Source organism: Anguilla anguilla, chromosome 7 (assembly GCF_013347855.1).
Source record: "Anguilla anguilla isolate fAngAng1 chromosome 7, fAngAng1.pri, whole genome shotgun sequence".
In the NCBI taxonomy this organism is placed as follows: Eukaryota; Metazoa; Chordata; class Actinopteri; order Anguilliformes; family Anguillidae; genus Anguilla; species Anguilla anguilla.
In genome coordinates this window covers 49,434,174-49,453,578 of record NC_049207.1, presented here as the reverse complement: position 1 = coordinate 49,453,578, position 19,405 = coordinate 49,434,174, and the positions used below count along the sequence as shown (strand labels likewise).

At 43.8% G+C, this 19,405-nt stretch overlaps 1 protein-coding gene across 2 annotated transcripts; it reads left to right on the top strand.

Moving 5' to 3' along the window:
• The first annotated feature begins 2,671 nt into the window (after positions 1 to 2,671).
• tspan33a (tetraspanin 33a) lies at positions 2,672 to 16,974 on the top strand. Of its 2 annotated transcripts, none has more exons than XM_035424324.1 (8): positions 2,672 to 3,177; positions 8,986 to 9,043; positions 9,796 to 9,923; positions 10,095 to 10,169; positions 12,424 to 12,519; positions 12,958 to 13,086; positions 13,598 to 13,759; positions 14,194 to 16,974. In XM_035424324.1, the coding sequence occupies exons 1-8, from the start codon at positions 3,082 to 3,084 to the stop codon at positions 14,293 to 14,295; spliced, it is 846 nt and encodes a 281-aa protein (XP_035280215.1). In that variant the 5' UTR covers positions 2,672 to 3,081; the 3' UTR covers positions 14,296 to 16,974. The 2 variants fall into 2 exon arrangements, with proteins under 2 accessions (XP_035280215.1, XP_035280216.1); XM_035424325.1 differs by lacking the exon at positions 2,672 to 3,177 and adding an exon at positions 8,139 to 8,235.
• Positions 16,975 to 19,405: the final 2,431 nt, after the last annotated feature.

Here is a 19,405-nt window from a genome sequence, read left to right as displayed (position 1 = left end):
GAAAAATATTATTATTATTATTATTATTATTATTAATATTTATTTTTATTTATTTATTACAAGGTCACATTATTGTTATTACAGAGTGAATGTTGGCCTGTGAGAAGTTCTGAACAGAGATGATATCGTACTGTAGCTTCCAATAATCCCATAACATTACCTTTTGGCAGCAAACACTCAGACCGAATGCTGCCGGACAGGGAGGCTGGTTGGAAACTTTTCGGCACGTCCGAGCGAAAGCGGGGGAAACAGGAGCCGCTCTGTTTTCACGCCAGGCTCAGGTGGGCCGCGCTTCCCTGCGTCACCTCGGGCCGAGCCACAGGCTTCTAACAGCAGCCGCGAAAGTGGGCGAGCCTGAAGGGAGACAGAGCCCCACAAGGAGCATCTGTGGCTCTGAACAACAGGCTCATTCTTCCTCCTCCCCCCCCCCCCCACGCCGCCGCCGCCGCCGCCACCCTCCAAAGTCTCTTTTCAGCCAAAGGCCCCCCCGCCCTTACCCTGCCCCCCCCAGCGCCCGGTGCAGAAGGACAGCCAGTTGGCACGGGCGATGGCACATGAGCGGTTTCTGAGGAAGATGGCACTGATTAAAAGCCTGCCACCTCCATTAGGACGCTGAGCTGTGAAGCCACACAGATGCCCATTCAGCCCGCCTGGCGGTGTCAAAGCGCCAGCGGGGTCCGAGCGGCCGGCCGGCGGGGTGGGGGGGTGGGGGGGTGGGGGTGCATACCGATGAACAGCAGACACGCTGGAGAGGGTGTTGGGAAGGGGGGGGGGGGGGGGGGTTTGTTTGTGTTTGATGCTCCCCTTTACCACAGAATGGTGCTGTCTGTCTTTTGTCCATTGCTCTCTCTCTCCCTCTCTCTCTCCCTCGTCCATCTCACTCCCTCTCTCCCCCTCCCCATCTCTCTCCCCCACTCTCTCTTTCCTTCCCTCTCTCCCTCCCTCCCTCTCTCCCCCTCAGGCCCAAACGTCCGGATCGGGATCAATTTCGGCATTCACATCCAGTAAAGCATGTCAAATTCATTGCCCTCCTACCCTTCATTTATTTCCAATCATCTCATTTGCTGATTCATATTTTCACTCCAATTTTCTGACCTTTTGACCGATCTTTCACATCCCCATTTCTGCCCCTGTGGATGACGTTTCCTCAACTCTTTATTTTTTTACCCTTACCTGTATTTTTCATTCCCGCAGTTGCAATCCTTCTTAGTAGGAAGCGTTGCCCCATCTTTGACCTTTGCCCCCTGCACAACTCACCCCAGCAATGGCTCCTCTTCCTCCACTGGTTCCGCTGGTCCCAGCCATTTCTGCACGGGATGACTTTTCAATAGTCTTGGTTCACATTCAGGCAGGCCTCATCTTCATCACAACACATTGTGATGTGAAGGTCACCCAAGGTTGCCGGTGGTTGGGAGGAAGTTCTGCTTTTGCAAATTATTTGTGACAAGAGAAATACGCCTCTAGATGAACATCAGATTAACTTTACCGTATGTGACTATAGATATGTATGAACCGTGTTTTTACCAAGAAGCAAAAGTATTTGAATAATAATTTTTCAACTATTTGAAGAATTTGAAGAAAATATTTGCATTTTTATGAGCACAAAGGGCCATTCTCTCACAAAGGATTAGTTGTTGATAGATACCAGTCAAGTCAAATATAGCCCCGTTTTCAGTTCCTTTTAAACGAGCAGCACCATCAAATCGAAACACCTGAGAGCTGAGAGTTTCTAAAAAGGGTTTGGAGAGTTTTAGCTTGACTTTTGGTTTTATGAATAACATTAATTTATCGCCATAATTGTGGCGTAAACGCTTTCCATCTCGGTACTGCTACGTGTGATGCCATCATTAGCAACGATTACATTGAATGTAAGATATAAGATAGTATAGACTAACCTACGTAAAGATAAATGCTGTCTTTCTAAATTAAAATGAGTGGTGGGTTTAAATGTGCATGTGTAGAGGCGTTCACCTTAATCACGTGAAGTGGATTGCATCGTTTTTTTTGCCTTGTAATGTCAATTTATGGACGTCCGTGAAACCTAAAGCCTATTTTGTGAGTTTCATTTCATATTTCTTTCAAATGAAAACGAATTGGTGTGCGCCTTTTTACTTAGGAGGTAGCTTTTAATGTGGGAAACACAGGTGTAAAAGTTCTCATCCATTCCGTATGAACTGAGGTGGTTATTTCATTTTTTTGTGGGGCTAAACACACTGTGGTCTAAATGACGTGTTACGTTCGAACCCCGCTTTATGAACCCCGCTGTTGCTAAGCAGCCGAAGTTTTATTAATAGTCCCGTTTTCAGTTCCTTTTAAACGAGCAGCACCATCAAATCGAAACACCTGAGAGCTGTGACTAATTTCGCAAAATCAAGCATACAGGTGAACATCCAGTTGTATAGTAACGACTGAAGTAGCCAAATAATTCTGTAAATTATATGGTTTACACAGATATTTGTAGCACTCAGGTTCGCCTTACCTTAAAATAACTTACATGTGTAAACAGCGGCTACACTCCGCAGGAAAAAATACGCCCACATGTTAACTAATAACGAGAAATTGTTACGCGTGAGTCAGTTCACTGCAAGAGCTGCGCAGATCCACCGATCAGTATAACAACTGCTTGGCCAAACAACTGACACCTGTCTTAAGAATTGCGAATCCATGCACTATGCAAATTGGTGTAGCCGCGCAATGCCTCCGCTGATTTGATGTTCGTGAATAAAAAACTTTCGCTACTCTATATCAGGGGTAGCACAGAGGGCGTCTACTTTATACTGCAACTGTAGACAATTTGAGCTACATTTGAAAGAACAAGGAAGCAAGTGAAACATGTCATTACATTACTCTTTTGCACGTCCGATTATCCGATTTTCTTTTAATTTGCTTCTTTTTCCCCTCAATATAAATCATTCAACTCGGTCACCTGTATGCGGAATTGGTGCGGACGTATCCTACCGGTATTCTGAAACCCCTGGAATGTGTTGATCGCTCTACGTTGAAGACAAATACTGAAAAAGTAGCTGTAGACCGACAGGACCTACGTTCCCTTTGCTAGCCTACAGATAGAAACTGTCAAACATGGGGGAAAGAGGACGCTCGACGTCGGATGAGGAATTTAGCTTTGTCAGTCGTGTTGTAAAATACTTGCTTTTTCTTTTTAACATGATATTTTGGGTAAGTTTTATAAAGTTTTGTTGATGTTGCATGCTTAACTCAAGATATATATACTGTCGTCGAACTTAGCCTACAACTAGTATGTTCTTATGCCAAAAAGAAGGATCCTTTGCTGCGCAAGCAAATCGCTCCGTTCAATACATTTCCTTTTCATCGTAAAAACTGCCGGGAACTTATTTTAGAACCATCTCAAAAGATTGCACTGAATTGGTCAGACACGGTCTTTTTGTATGAGGCGCTGTTGAGAAGTTTCCGGACAGCTGTGACCAGCTCCAAGTTTAGCCATTCTAGGCTGCATACTTGCGGTCCTGTTAATTTACAGGAGCTTCTCGAACGTCAACACAAAGCATACAATGTATAAATATTTTACCCAGTAGAGGATGTTTCTGTGCTTCGCTCAAAAAATCTGTGATAAACATTAGTACAGTTTAGGCTGTAGTTGTGGTCAGTGTGAAAGATCTAACCTAGTTTCGTTGAATAATATTTGGTACACTGAAATGTGTTTACGCTCCGATATCTTAAGGATTTCGGAAAAGGGTTCAGAGAGTTTTAGCTTGACTTTTGGTTTTATGAATAACATTAATTTATCGCCATAATTGTGGCGTAAACGCTTTCCATCTCGGTACTGCTACATGTGATGCCATCATTAGCAACGATTACATTGAATGTAAGATATAAGATAGTATAGACTAACCTACGTAAAGATAATGCTGTCTTTCTAAATTAAAATGAGTGGTGGGTTTAAATGTGCATGTGTAGAGGCGTTCACCTTAATCACGTGAAGTGGATTGCATCGTTTATTTTGCCTTGTAATGTCAATTTATGGACGTCCGTGAAACCTAAAGCCTATTTTGTGAGTTTAATTTCATATTTCTTTCAAATGAAAACGAAGTGGAGTGTGCCTTTTTACTTAGGAGGTAGCTTTTAATGTGGGAAACACAGGTGTAAAAGTTCTCATCCATTCCGTATGAACTGAGGTGGTTATTTCATTTTTTTGTGGGGCTAAACACACTGTGGTCTAAATGACGTGTTACGTTCGAACCCCGCTTTATGAACCCCGCTGTTGCTAAGCAGCCGAAGTTTTATTAATTCATATGCTGATAGTGTAATTCTGCGCTTTGTAAGCCACTGGCTCCATCTTTTCTTGTTTCTCCCCTTTGTTTTGATCGTTTGATGTGTGCTGAGTAAATGCGTTTTTAAATATTCTGTTCATACCCCATGACCACATTAATTGTTAGAAGTATGGCGATTTCGTCTCCACGACGCAGTTGGTTACCCCCTTTCAGAAAACTTCTGGGTTCACAAAGTTAAGTTAAACCTGAGTGAAGTGGACACAGTCCAAGGTCTTTTGTTACACATTTATTTTCTCTAACATTGAATGGTGTACGCGCTCTAGTGTGGGTGAAAGGGAAAACACGTTTGTCTCCTGACAGGCCATTTAAAATTGTGTTAGCTGTATAGGCCAATATGTCATACTTATACATTTATGAAAACATTGACTTATGTTCAGAGTTGGTAAAACAAATATTTGGCATGTTACCGTCCAACAGTGGAAAGAAATATTTCTAAAAAGAAAAAAAGGAACAGAAAGTGCAGTTTCATAACCTTACTGCAGGACTGCCCAACCCTGTACCTGGAGATCAACCGTCCTATAGGTTTTCAAGGAGCTGATAAATAGTAGAATCAGGTGTGTGAAATCAGGGTTGAATTGAAAACCTAGAGGATGGCAGATCACCAGGAACAGGGCTAGCCAGCCCAGGCTTTCAGCTAGGAGACATGGAGGGAATTAATGCCCAACCACCACAGTCAACCTAAACATACCTCAATCTCGACAGCCCACAAGCAGCCCCCCCCCCCCCCCATTAATGCACCACATTCTTTCAAATGTTGCCATGTCATGCATAATTATAAAATACTCCAATTTGTTTCCTAAGGCACAAACGGAGAGAGAGAAAGATCCTTCTGCAAATACACCTTCTACAAGAACGCTCCTCTACACCCTTCTGCCAATCAAATGGGGTGTATGTGGTAGTCCGCTAAAGGCAAATTTCGCATGAATACCGGGTAGGGTTTATTTACACCCAGAGTTGTCGATGTGTGGAACAGCTTGTCTGGTCTCGTAGTAGAGACAGAGACTCTCAAAGTGTTAAGGTAAAGTCAGTCGTTCTGTGGTGTTGTAAAGTCAGAGAGATAGAATGGTGCCAATCCATGCAAGGCTTTATGTTAAAAGAAGTACTTAGGAGTCAGCTCTAGCTTATATTGGCAGCTAGTGGTGGGAGGACAGGAGTTATATGACATTTTCTAGTTTTTGTTAGGATTGTGGCCGCATGTTGAGTGTGTGTATAGGCTGTCTGTAAGGTTGAGGGTGTATCCTGGAAACAAGATTCGAAATAGTTTTGGGCAGGAGAGAGCATGTATGTTTTGATTCAAAGTGCCGTTGCATCCATTTTCTCATTTGCTATGATGGAATGAGGATCCATTCCTCTGGTTTTGGCGGGTTGACCATAGTCACAATAAAGAGTTTAACACTGCAGGAAGCAGAACTGGCTTTTATTTTCTTGTATGGCTGGGCCTGGCTTGTCCACCTCAATGTAGCCTATTCAAAATCCTACAACGGCAGTGGACCCCTCGGTTAAGCTACAACAAAGCAGGGATTGAAAATTATCCATCTGTACACAGTATTTACTCTTGGCATTTTTCTAGAATGTCAGGTGCCATGGGAACATGAAAACCTTTTTTTTTTTTTTTTAAAGAGATTTCTTATTGAAATCCCCAAACAACGGTTACTGTTGCCTGTGCTCTGTAGGACTGGAACACATTCAATCTAATTTCCTAAAGGGAATGTGGGGGGGTGGGGTGCACAGCGTTGTGTGTTTTTGACTGATGCTTTCTAAAAAAAACTTGCAGTACTATTTACAGGTACAATAATAAAAGTACAGTTACTTGCTTTCATATCATAAGTAAATATTTCAGTGTCCACAAATGCTCACCATAATAGTTGTACATTCCGTGGTGGATTTTACACCTTGTCAAAATTAATTGTGCAATGATCTCCTGTACAGTGGTTTGACAATCAATTCATGGCATATTTCAGCTTTTTTATTGTGAAGTTATTAGGTTCTGTGTTTAACAATGTAGAGATATATCCACTGATGTATATCCCCCACGGTGTAGGTAAATCTCAGCTCATATATAAACCCCGTGATTTAGTGATATATCCACTGATATATAGCTCCCATGATTTAGTGATATATCCACTGATAAATACCCCCCATGATTTACTGATATATCTGCTGATATATGGCCCCAGTGATGCAGTGATATATCCACTGATATGTCCCCCATGATGTGGGGATATATCCACTGATATATGGCCCCCCTTGCTGATGGCCAATGGCCATTTCATGCCAGATCGCTGCCTGCACTTCAGCTGTAGAGCAGTTATTTATTATAGCCAGTGAAACTAGGGAATGTGTGTGACTGATTGGGAACTGGGCCAGGACACCAGAGCTGAAACGCCTTTCCCTTTGTGATGTGGTCTTTAATGACTCAGATGGCCACAGCCCTTATCACTGAACTGCTGATCTAGGGTCAGTTTTGTTTTTAGCTGGTTGGACACGGATAAGGACAACCTGGCTCTAAATAAGCACACCTGTTTCAAGATATGTTACGAATACAGTCTCTGACTTTTCATGTGGCGAAAAAAAACGAATGCCACAGTACAACGCTATTTCCTTCGGCTGTGTTTTGTTTTTCCCTCGCAAATGCAGCTGCCGAACAGGAGAACGTGTTACTTTTCTGTGGTGACTAAGATCTAATCTTCTAGGAGCTCGTGGCCTACTTGTATTGCATGCATGTTGAAAGCTGCAGAGAATGCAGTGATTTTAAAACTTCAAGCCTCTTCTGCAATGCGGAGAATGTGTCCTTTGACATAGTTCTGAACCAGAAGAGCCGTGTAGCATGACAGTGAAATGTAAATATCTCTCGGGAGCACTGTTCCCAGAAATGCAGGCAGGTATACTGGGAAAATGTGTTTTTATGGTAAAATATTTTTTTATGGTAAAATATTTTTTTATGGTAAATGATTTTTTTGCATTGTTAATGTTGATAATCGCCTCAGTAATGGATGTGGGAGCTCACCTGCTGGATGTGTTGCCCAGGTGTGGCTCTCTTATGCAGGTGCTGTGCTACCCTATTCACTACGTAGCATTGTTTTACATTGTAAATCATTGAACCAAAATAATATCCCATCATGCACTTGGAGCACCACACAACAAAAAACTGTGGTTGGGCGGGAAACACAAACACACCTGGGAATTCGTAAATGCCATTTTATTTGATCTTCATTCTGGTGGCCTACATACTGACATTTGAAGAGTGGGTTCTGCTATCGGAACGCAAACATGCACTCCCTTTTCCTGAAAGAGACCAGCAGCACATACAGTGCTGAGACCAGAGGGCTTTTTGAGTGTCTGCCCGGCAGGTCTCTGTGGTAAAGCCGTCTCCTGAAATGTATCTCGCCGCTTTTGTCTGGCTAAATGCGAGCCTTCATTCACGGATATCGGGTGTTGGATTTCCCTTGCGGCCCCCTGCTGTTGCTAGGCAGAAACCGAACACCTGTGTACGGGCTGAGAGGGCCTGTGTTGTGTTTTGGAGGGGTACGGGAGTGGGCCTTGCGCGGTGGAGTCTGAGGACGGGGTGCGAGCGTGTGAAAGATGAAGTGCGGTGCACGTGACGTGCGCGAGAAAGGAAGTGTACAAGGACAGAGGGTCAAGGGTCGCCGACCCTGATTAAGGAAAGAACAACAGGATCTGCTAGTTTTTGTTTTCACCTTAAAATCAGCAATCCAATTTAGAAGTACCTGGTGAGGTGAGTTTATTCTATAACCTATAAGTAGTTTTTAGTTTATGGATCAATTAAGGGCATTAACCATGAATGTGCGTTAACCAGCAGACCCAGTGTCTCATCAAGGAGCAGAGTTGTGGGCCCCTGGTGTACAGCAACAACATTTCCCTGGAATTGGGAAATGAGTCAGTCCAGTAAAGTAGAATATCACAGGTATTTATCTTATCTTGTGCTCAGCTTACAGTCATTTTATGTGCACTTCATTTATACAGCTGGCTATTTTACTGAAGTTACTCAGGTTAAGTACCTTACCTTACCTTACCTTGGAAAGGCTGAACAGCTGTGCCCCTCCTGGGGGGGCCTGCTGCCTGAAACCTTGGAGTTGCAAGTCCAGTTCCCTAACCACCGTGCTACGCCGCTGCCCCCCAAGGGACCTTGATATCACGTAGCGGATAGGCGTGGGCCTGCGTGTGTGCGTGCGTGCTACCTGTGTTTACACGCGCTTCTTTTTGTAGCTCTGTGATTTAAACACACACCCCCCCCCCCCCGGGATGGGGGCGGGATGTGGTGGGTGGGACCGGTTCGACTGCAGCGCGTGCTGTCTTTGCACATCCGGCTGCCGCCCTGCGCAGCCCTGCACACGGGCAGGATGCGGCACGTTTTTTTAAAATGGCCGCATTCCTCCGCTGGAGCCGATGTGGGCGTGTGCTCCAGTCCCCCCCCCCACGGAGGGGGGAGTTCAGTTACACGTCTGTTAGGTCAAGTCAACACGTACGTTACTTTGCGAGATCGGACAGCAAATAATCTTGCAACTGAACATGAAAACTGAGTATTTATAATAGTATTTTCCCCTTCTCTGAAAACTCGGAGGACAAAAAAAAACAGCATTAAATGAAAATGGAATTTACTTATCTTTCTCAAATCTCTCTCTCATCCTCTCTCTCTCTATCTTTGTCCTTCCAGGTGATTTCATTGGTGATGGTGTCAATCGGCATTTATGCGAGGGTAATGAAACATGCCGGTGGGTATTTAAAGCTTTCTCTTACTTGACTTGATTTGCACAGTGTTTTTTTTTTTTCTAATTTTCTTTGGGGCAAACCAAAAACAGTTTACGTGAAGAAAGGAAATTCCTCATGAAATTACAGAAGGATGTCTTGAACCATTATCCCATCGCCCGAGGCTGAGTTTGAGCATTGACTGCTTGTAGGGTGTGTCTTGAAGCAACATATCTTGTGAACACATGCCTTATATACGCCACTTTGGAGCTTCCGAATAGTCCAGAAGGGTAGTACATCCTGTAGCCTACAGAGGTAGAGCTTTATTCCACTGGGTACCTCCCCAGGTTGGGAGAGAAATATATTAAATGGGCCTAAAAAAGTTAAATAATAAATGTAAAATTAATCATTATGAGGGCTGCTGGTTGACCCCCCCAAGTGGTTGTTTTTACAGGAGCGGCCCTGTGCTCACCTGTCTGTGGCCCTGTCCTTACCTGTCTGTGGCTCTGTCCTTATCTGTCTGTGGCTCTGGCCTTACCTGTCTGTGCTGGTTGTTTTTACAGAAGCGGCCCTGTCCTCATGCCTGTGGCCCTGTCCTTACCTGTCTGTGCTGGTTGTTTTTACAGGAGCGGCCCTGTCCTCACCTGTCTGTGGCCCTGTCCTTACCTGTCTGTGCTGGTTGTTTTTACAGAAGCGGCCCTGTCCTTACCTGTCTGTGGCTCTGTCCTTACCTGTCTGTGGACCTGGCCTTACCTGTCTGTGGTATTTGTTTTTACAGAAGCAGCCCTGTCCTACCTGTCTGTGGACCCCGCCATCCTGCTGATGGTCGCGGGGGTGCTGATGTTCCTCATCACCTTCTGTGGGTGTGTCGGATCGCTGCGCGAAAACATCTGCCTTCTACAGACGGTCAGTCGGCCTCCGCCCAAAATGATTTCAATTTTGTTTTTCTTTTATTTTTCCTGATGTATTGCCATTTTTTATCGATTGTGGAACTTGAGCGTTATTATTCTTGCATCTCATCTTGGAGTTGGTCTTGCTCAATTCCCACTACCTGTCTCCTCCCCCCTCCCCCCACAGTTCTGCATCTGCCTGATAATCATCTTCCTCCTGCAGCTGGCTGCAGGCATCCTCGGGTTCATCTTCTCCGATAAGGTACTGGAGTGCACTTCATCAGGACAGAGCTGCACTGCTCCCAATCACACCCCAGCTATATAGCTGTACATCCCTCTCTCTCTGTCTCTCCCTCTCTCTGTCTCTCTCTGTGTCTGTCTCTCTCTGTTTGTCTTTCTCTCTTTATCAATTTCAATTAATTTATTTTAAAGTTAATAACTTCATTTCCTTTAAAAATATTAAATGAGCTATTAAATACTATAATACACTATACTATGCTATGTTATGCTATACTACACTATACTATACTACACTATACAATGCTATATTCTCCATGTGACTCTCTGCTCTGGCCTTTCACTGCAGTGAAAGTGGAAGTGTTGGTGCTCAGGGTGCTGTCAGAACTCTCGCACACTGGGCTGCCAGACGTCGTTTAAATCCCTCAAACAAGAGGAGTAAATAGTCATTATAAGCATAGCTGCAGCTGCGGCTTCCCCCTGCCTTCAGAAGATGAGCGGAAAGCTAGGCACCTGCACATACCCCCGTTAGTGAACGTTTAATCAGGGCTAACCAGGCCGGTCTGCTCTCCACAGGCTTGGCCTGGTTAATTAATGTCCTGTGTATGTCAGCTGACTCTGTTGTAAACTCTGGTTTACTTTGGCTGTGCTCACGATGGTCTCCCGGCTGAGGCAGTTTACAAACCACTTGTTCTGTCCAGCAGTATACACAAATTGTTAGCCTTTTTTTGTTAGCCTTTTTTTTAAAGCAGTGCAGCTTGTGTCTTCAGTCTGACTTTAATTGAACTAAACTCACAGGAATCCTGTGAATTAGTTTGTTGGGCAGGAACCCACTTGTCACAGGAAACAAGGGAAGTGAAAGCGTTTGGCTTGAGGTTTGTCTCTGACGCCCCCTGCTGCCAGTGGCATGTAGTTACACAAAGGATAACTATTCCTGGGCAAACTCCTGTTTTATTGTCGTTGTAGTGCTAAGATCAATAGCAAACCAGAACATTTCAAGGTGACAGCAGGATATTTAGTCCATCCAGGTGTGTTGTATGGTCCTAAGGGCCATTGGTTCTAATGCATATCTTGGTAGATTGATTAACTAGTAAATACCTGAATTAGCATGTACCTGCACTTCCTAGTTTCACTGTGAAATTGAACCTTAACTTTTATACATATCTGCCCTCTTGTTCTGGTGCAATAAAATAATCCTGCCTTAAACTGTTTCGACCTTATGTTTAGCTTTGATAACATTCTACCCGTGGGCAACGATAATGGCAACTTGAAAAAGTTTAACTTAGTTTTCCGGACACCTGCCCAATCCTAGACTCTGTTTAAAACTTCCTGAATTAATTTTCTGTTTTCTTAACCTCTCAGTTTTGTGTTGGCTGCAGTTTTAACTCCTTCGCTGCTGATGTCCTTATTTACTGCTTTCTCTGCCCCTGCCCTTACCACTGCTGTTTACACACACACACACACACACACACACACACACAGGCTCTTCCAGCACATCGCAGTAGAAAATAATTTAATCCAGTTATCCTTGCTGGGATTTTGAGGGACAGCTCCTGCCATTTTCTCCGCGTTTAGGTTTATTTTACAGAGAGAGCCACCTCTCCTCTCCCTTCCTCCTCTCTGCCTCCCAGTCATGTTCAGTAGTTGTGTAGATACTGTAAGCAGCAGCGCTGTGTTTAAACTCCCTTCTCACACTTATTTATTTCTTTCTTGCGAGAAGATGGAAAGCAGAAGTCCGTACTCAGGCAGAGAGTCTGCTGTTGCAATCCAGAGTGTTTACTCAAAGTTGTCACTAACATTTGCTGGGATTACAGAGCAGCTCAGCACTTTGGCTTTGTTTAGAATTATGCCATTGCTGCAGATTGCATGAGAATTTCCCCCCATCCATAATAAATATGGATAATATAGTTACCGTGTCACTTCTATAGCTGGTCCAAAAAGCACAGCATTGTTGTTTTTGTTTTTTTATAGTCAGAGTTTGTTGTGATAGCAATAGCAATGTAGGTTTTGTTGTTGGACTGCTGAGGGGCATAGCTGTCCATGAGTTCACAGGATGCAGGTTTTTTACTGTTTTACCTTTGAGCAAAGGTACTTAACCAAATTTGTCGTCCAGCTGCATGACTGGATGATGTGGGGGAAAATACAAGCTGTGTAAGTTACCATGGATATGGGCATCTTCTCCGCAAATACTTGAAAATGAAAAATGTAATGAGTATCATCAGGGGGAGAAGGAGAAAGCGGGGAGCTGTGTGCTGATTGGGTCTTTTCCCCTCTTACAGGCACGGGGAAAAGTGACCGAGATTATCAACAGTGCCATTCTTCACTACAGGAATGACCTGGACCTGCAGAACCTCATTGATTTCGGTCAAAAAGAGGTACGGGTGCTCCAGCCGTGTCCTGTTCACGGCTGAAGTCCCAGTGTAAGGGTGGATTTATAACAGGGAGTCCTGCCAGGATGCCACTGTGAACTCCGTACATTTTTAAAGCCAGTGCCGTAAACAGTGGCTTTTTCGACTGCACGCTCAAAAAGCATTGATCTTAGTGCCTCAAGCAATGACTGTGGCCTTATCATCAGGGAAATTGTTTATTTTATTTTGTGTTGTGCACAAGGATATTTCTACCTTCATGCATATATACCTGAATGCACTGTAACAATTATTGTTTTTGGTACCTTCTTATACTTTATTTGTTTTAATACTTTTATGATGCATTGTTATATTGATTTCCCATAATTTGGAAAAACAAAAATGTAATGTTTGGAGATGTCCTGGATCCCCACCCCTGCAGTAACACTGGGGTGCTTGTTTCCTCAGTTCAGCTGTTGTGGGGGGGTCTCCTATACCGATTGGTCTCAGAACATGTACTTCAACTGCTCAAGCGAAAATCCCAGCAGAGAGCGCTGCTCCGTGCCATATTCCTGCTGCCTGCAGTCTAAAGACGGGGTATGGACTGCCTCATCAGCCTCTCTATCACTGCCTCTCCAACTGTCCTCTACACATTCCTGTACTTCTCTGGCCCATGCTGCGATTCTTATTTCTACCAGCAGGTGGCAGTGATTTAGCGAAGCGCTCACTGCAGACGTATGGTCCAGCCTGTCTGTTTTGGAATTTCATGTCAGCTTCTATCTATTGAATTTTTCCAGTCATATGCTTGATAAAACATTTTTGTATCAAGCACATATGTCAAACTCACTCACTTTACTCTGGTCCAAAGAGGACATAATCAGTGTTGATCTTGATTATTCTGATTAACAACTAGTCATGAAATAAAACCAGAATAATGGTTGGAACAAAATCTACACACCTTGCCTTTATAACTTGTTTATTTTTATAACTAGCTTGATCCAACATTTGAATCATTGCCGTGGCAGCTTGCCTGTATAAGTTGCGATGTAGATTCACGTCTGGCGCGGGTGAGTAAAAAGGTGTGTGTTTTTCCCGGCGCCTCCTGCAGAAGGTCATAAACACCATGTGCGGTCAGGGCATGCAGGAGCTGGACTACGTGCACGCGGGGGTTTTCATCCACACCAGCGGCTGCATCGACACGCTGGTCAACTGGATCCACAGTAACCTCTTCCTCCTGGGCGGCGTCGCCCTGGGCCTCGCCATCCCGCAGGTGGGTCTCCCCCCGGCCGTGTCCCAAATAGGGCTGCGCTACACCCTAAACTCTGTCCTGTTACAGCGGGGTTACAAGGGGGTCCCTGTTGGAATGTGGGCTAGGGGGGACTTCTCTTCCCCTTTTAAGAATGCTCTATTTACACAGTATTTTCAGATTTCATAAATTTCTATATTTTAGGCTTTACAATTAAATGAACCTTGTCCTTTGTAACCTGTCATCATTGTAGTTTTTTTAAATACCAGACTGTGGGGCCCATCCATGCAGTGTAAGAGTGCCTTAACAGGACAAGCCACCCAGCAGCCCATCAGCACGCTTTCCATTAAAATGTCATGACTACTCCCCCCCCAAGAAAAAAAATTTAATCTAATGAATCTTCGTTATCTTCAGAATGTGACGTGTTCTTTTCTGCTTTGTGCTCCCTCTGGTGGCAGCTTGTAGGAATGCTTCTGTCTCAAATACTGATCAACCAGATCAAGGACCAGATCGAGCTGCAGGAATACAACCTCCGGCATCGTTCGGACCCCTGGGGCTGACCCCCGCCCCAGACCGGGCTTGGGGGGTGGGGGGGGGGGGGGGGGTGAGGGTCGCGAACAGCAGTGACCGTGACGACCCAAGTTGCCCGCGGCACCACTGTCCAGCTCACGTCACGTTGGACTGAGCGCAGGTCGTGGAGTCTGACGCTTAACGTTAAGATTAACTATTAAGACTTTTGAGGAGTCAGAATGAATTTTGACCACTGAACTCCTGCTGGATCAAGTCAGCACCTGCGTTCCAGTATTTTTCAGTTTTTTTATTTTGCATTCTATCCCCCCCTTCCCCCTCCCCCACCCACCAAACAGCTGAATGCCAGGGATTCCTAAACGCGAACGGTTAAGTCTCTGGGAATCTTTAGAACACCTTAAGAACCCTTTATCACAAGAGGAAAATGCCCCTCTTCAGTGCACATCAGCATAATGCATTGCAATGAAGGAAGGGCGAATGTTTGCTCATCGAAGCAGACATTGGGAAATGACTCCGAAAAGGCACCAGATTACTGAGCAAAAGCTGAGTGTTTGGAACCGATTGTCTTCTCCTACCCCAGAGTTACGCCATCAGTTCTGTGATCACGTGACAGGAAAACAACTATGCTTATCGTTCTCACACTGTAAACTTCCAGATACTAGACTTCCAGCAAGGCTTAGAGAATGAACTCTTAATTTGTGTTTGTACTGACGAACTGGGAATGGATGAGATCCATTATAATCCTGTGCGGGATACTAGTTGTGTGACTGGGTTTGCGTCATTTCAAGATAGCATGCGTCATGACCATCACTGAGTTCCTCCCTTCCATTTCAAGACCACACTTGCCCAGTCAATATAATGCTGTTCACTTCATCATTTCTTTCACTTACTGCCATGATATTATGTCTCGTGCAAGTCCTACAGTAGTAGTAATAATTTCTGTTTTTTTTTTATCATGTTACCATTTCTTCTGATATCTAGAAGATGATTTCAGTAAGTTCAGTACTGCCATTTGTGTTTAGGAACTGTTGTTCTCTAGAAGTTAAATTGGGCAAAAGAAATTCCATAATTACCATGTCAGATTTTATTTGCTGGACAATGGGTTGATTAAATGAATATTTCCAATAGCAGCAATGCCATTTACTGCAGTGTGCACTTAGTGTTGATTGGGAATCGTTACAAAATGTGCACGTGCGCAAGTAGCAGGATTTTTCAACGCAACAACAGCCCACCTGTCACACGTGCTGCTGCTGCTGCTGCTGCTGATTTTCCCTTCGCTGTGACGCGTTTGGCACCGAGTCCTCGCCGAGGAGTTTCCCTTGAAACAACATAAACAAGCGAGGCCTGACTTATAATAAACACGTCTTTATTTTACGTAGCGGGATGGCGTAAATAGAACGTGTTTGGGTTGGCGAGCTTTCCCCCCTCTTGTGTTTACACGCACTGTCACACTCCGCCTGACGCGACCGTGTGTTTCGAGCTGAGCTTTGCTTTCGCAGACGGCCATTTCCGCGACCGTTCGTTCGTCGTAATCGCCGGTCGGTCATCTCTCCCGTGTTTGTTTGAGTAGCGGGAGGGAGGGTGAGCAGGGTTGCCCGTGGTCTATAAACTGTGATTCCAAAACTGTGGGACAGGGACAGGGTTCAGAGATCAGCGTGCGTCACCGAATGCAGGCTAGAAAAAGGACATGGCGTAATGCGTGTACTGTATACCTGCTGTAAATAGACACAAATGCATTTGTAATGCCAATCTAATGGATTGCTTGTTTGCGTGTATACACATGCACTTACAACCAGGTGTCCATTGCAGTTTGCTTGTTTTTTTTTTGGTTTATTGCCATGTGCTGAAAGTGGGCATGTGTCATTGAGCTGAGCATAGGCGCTTAATTTAATCTAAACTTTAGCATGAATGTTGATGCAAGCGTGGGGCACTTTGCTATATTTCTGCACGTCCAAACTCTAGATGCCCAAAGCCCTGGAAAAAATAAAAATGAAAAAATCGCACACCATGACTGGCAGAAAGTGCCCATAGAGATGGTATGGCAGAACTGTCAATGTACAGTGTTCATTTTCTACTTTTAAAAGCATTATTATAGTCCATGATTATATGGTTTATTTATAATATATTTTATATGCATGTATGTTTAATGTTTTAGGTCATGTACAGAATGTGTATGGAAATGTACTGTACGGATGGTCTGAAAGTAACCTGGAGCCACTGCTATGCAGAGAAGAAGATCTGAGGCCATGGCGGCATCCAGATTTGCAGGTACCAGGTAATTGTGCTAAGAGAGACAAGTAAGGCTTTTTGATCATGCGGTGGAGTTGGGGTATCCAGTTCAGCAGTGTGCACTGGAGATCCAGGACATTAGAAACTCCTGTGCCAAGCATCCCAGGTCACATGACCCATTCACCAGGTGCCAATGCTGCCATTACATTATATTGTGTAAGCCAATTCACTGTCTATTGGTATTCATGGTCTGAGGTACAGAAATATATCAAAATATGAAAAAAATGATGTCACATGATCTATATATTGCAACCTTAAATATATGCATGCCACGTCAGTTTTCATTTTTTCATGTTTGAACAATAAGTGGTTTGAAAATTATGACTATTATTTGATTATCATTAAAGATGAAACTTCCAATTTCTTCAGGAAAATAGAGGACAAAACCTTTCATTGCAAAATTAAAGTCTAGAGTACGTGTGTGTGTGTGTTTTACAAAAGTGCATCTCTTCTATGTAGTCTCAGCACTGTTATTTTAAAATGTCATCTGTTAACCACTTATACGGAAGCATGTCTCAACATTGCAACAAAAAAAAAACACAAGTTTGTACAACTGTTGTGAAGTGGTGAAGTACCACATCGTACTCTATAATTTTCATTTCTGGGGACTGAGCCACCCATTGGTTCAGCTCTGCTGGGTTTAACAAACTATTGTACGTCTTGGTTTTTTTTAATGCAGATGGAGACACCCAAACCACATCATTTGCATTGTCTCGACTGACTTTTTAAACATTTCTTCCCTGCAATGCTTTACAAATGCATCTTTGACATATTGATTATGAAAGGCTTAGAAACTCAAAACTTCTCTCTGCGTGCGTGCATGCACCTGTGTGTGTGTGTGTATGTATGTGTGTGTGCATATACATATGTTTCTGTGTGTATATGTATGTATTTATGTGTGTGTGTGTATATATGTAATATGTGTTGGTATACAGGTATGTACGTATATGTGTGTGCAGGCGTGTGTGCGTACACACACTGTTTTTTTTGCATTTTTGTGTTTACCCTCAAAACTGACTGAACAAAATGGCTGCACAAGTGCACCCCAACCTGACACAGACCCGAAGCCCAAGTACAGCAGACTGTTAAAATCAGGAATAAAAAAAGAGCAAAAATATAGATCTCCACCCCAGTCGTCTCACTGACAAATGAAATCCCCGGCCAAGGCACATTCCAGGCCTGAAATCTGATGCGTGTGGGCTATGGGTCAGAAACAGCCTTGTGCCTGGATGTTTAAGGTTTGCTTTTAATGCTGCAACCTCTCTGGCTTTGAATACTACCCCTGTGCATTTTCTGAACCGTTTCTTGGATTTAAACTAAACAAAATGCACATCTGCGGTGGATTTTATCTTTGGCATAGTCGCAGTTATGAGAAACAAACCAAGTTAAAATACATTTTTAAAGAATAAAAAGTAATTATATGGCAGAAATACATATGAACTTGGAAAGGAGGAAAAAATCTGACCAAATGTTTTGTTGTACAGGCTCACTGTAAACTTTGCTTATTTATTAATTTAGCCAGTCCCTTAAAAGTATTTCTGCTGTGTTGAACGCTGACAGACTTTAGCTTTCCTCTTCATTGGAACATGGTAACTGTTTATCCGGTAATGATGGATAGAGAGAGACGGACAGGAAGATGGAGGTAAACTGAGAAATGGGGAGAGAGACAGAAAGATACAAAGAGCGGCAAGAGAGGGAAAGATGTAGAGAGAGAGAGGGAGAGGGAGAGGGAGAGGGAGGAGAGTAAGTTGGCCAGCAGCTCTATCTTGGGGCCTGCATACTGCGTGTGTGGTCCCCAGTCTCCCTCATTCTTCAGCAGCCATGTTACACAGGATTTTTTTTTTTCTTTTAAGGTGGTCTGAATCGCTCAGAGAGGAAAGTAAGCGCCAAGAGAATGTAGCGCAGATTATACATAGATGTACACGCGCAGGTTAAATGTGTAAACAAGTATGCAGCCGACGTCGGCCTGCCGGGCAATTGTTTTAATAAAGTTTTAATGGTGGACCAGAACTCCCCCGGGTGATCAGTGACCTATGTGGCGTTATGGTTCACCTCTTCTTCGACTGCATCAAATTGATTCCATCTTTCTAGATGCAGTGCTCGACCAAATGGGCCTGTGTTTACTCTGCCAACGAGCAGGTTATGACGTGAATCGGAAAACATTTGCCTTAACTTGTACTGCTTTCATAGGTGTCTGGATACTGGCTAAATAAGGCTTGGCAATAACCTTGAACACAATGAACATGAGTAGGTTAAGGGCAAGGATCAGATTAAATCTGAATTCTTCATTTTTAACTTTATTTTTTTTTTTAAGGGCAGGGATAATTATAATTTTCCACCTTAACTTGGAGAGAGGAAGTAGATTTCCATTATGTGGGTCCCCAAGGAAACTGATTACATGTTGGTTTAGAGAAAACTATAAACAAAACAAACTTTTATTTTTGTTGGTCAAATCAGGTTGCCTGTCATTCTTGATTCAATTTAAGGTCCACACCCCTTGGATGGAAGATTCAACGAAAAAACCTAAAAATTCAACTAACGTAACCTGGGAACGTCTGGGACTGTGAAAAGTCTGTCAACGCAGAGGCAAAATTTTCACCGAAAAGGGCTGTCATTTATGGCAAGTGAAGAGCAGCAAGGCAGTTCTGCGGCTTATTTCCAGCACATAACATTTCCTGAGTGCTCCCTTGCGTTTCTGTGGCCAGCGCCGACCTGCTCACATATTGGTGGTGATGGGGCGAAACTGTGGCATAATGGTTGGGAAACTAGGCTTATAATTTCATGGCTGTAAATTCAGTTCCCTGAAGGACACTGCAGTTGTACTCTTGAGCGAAGTACTAAACCCAGACTGCT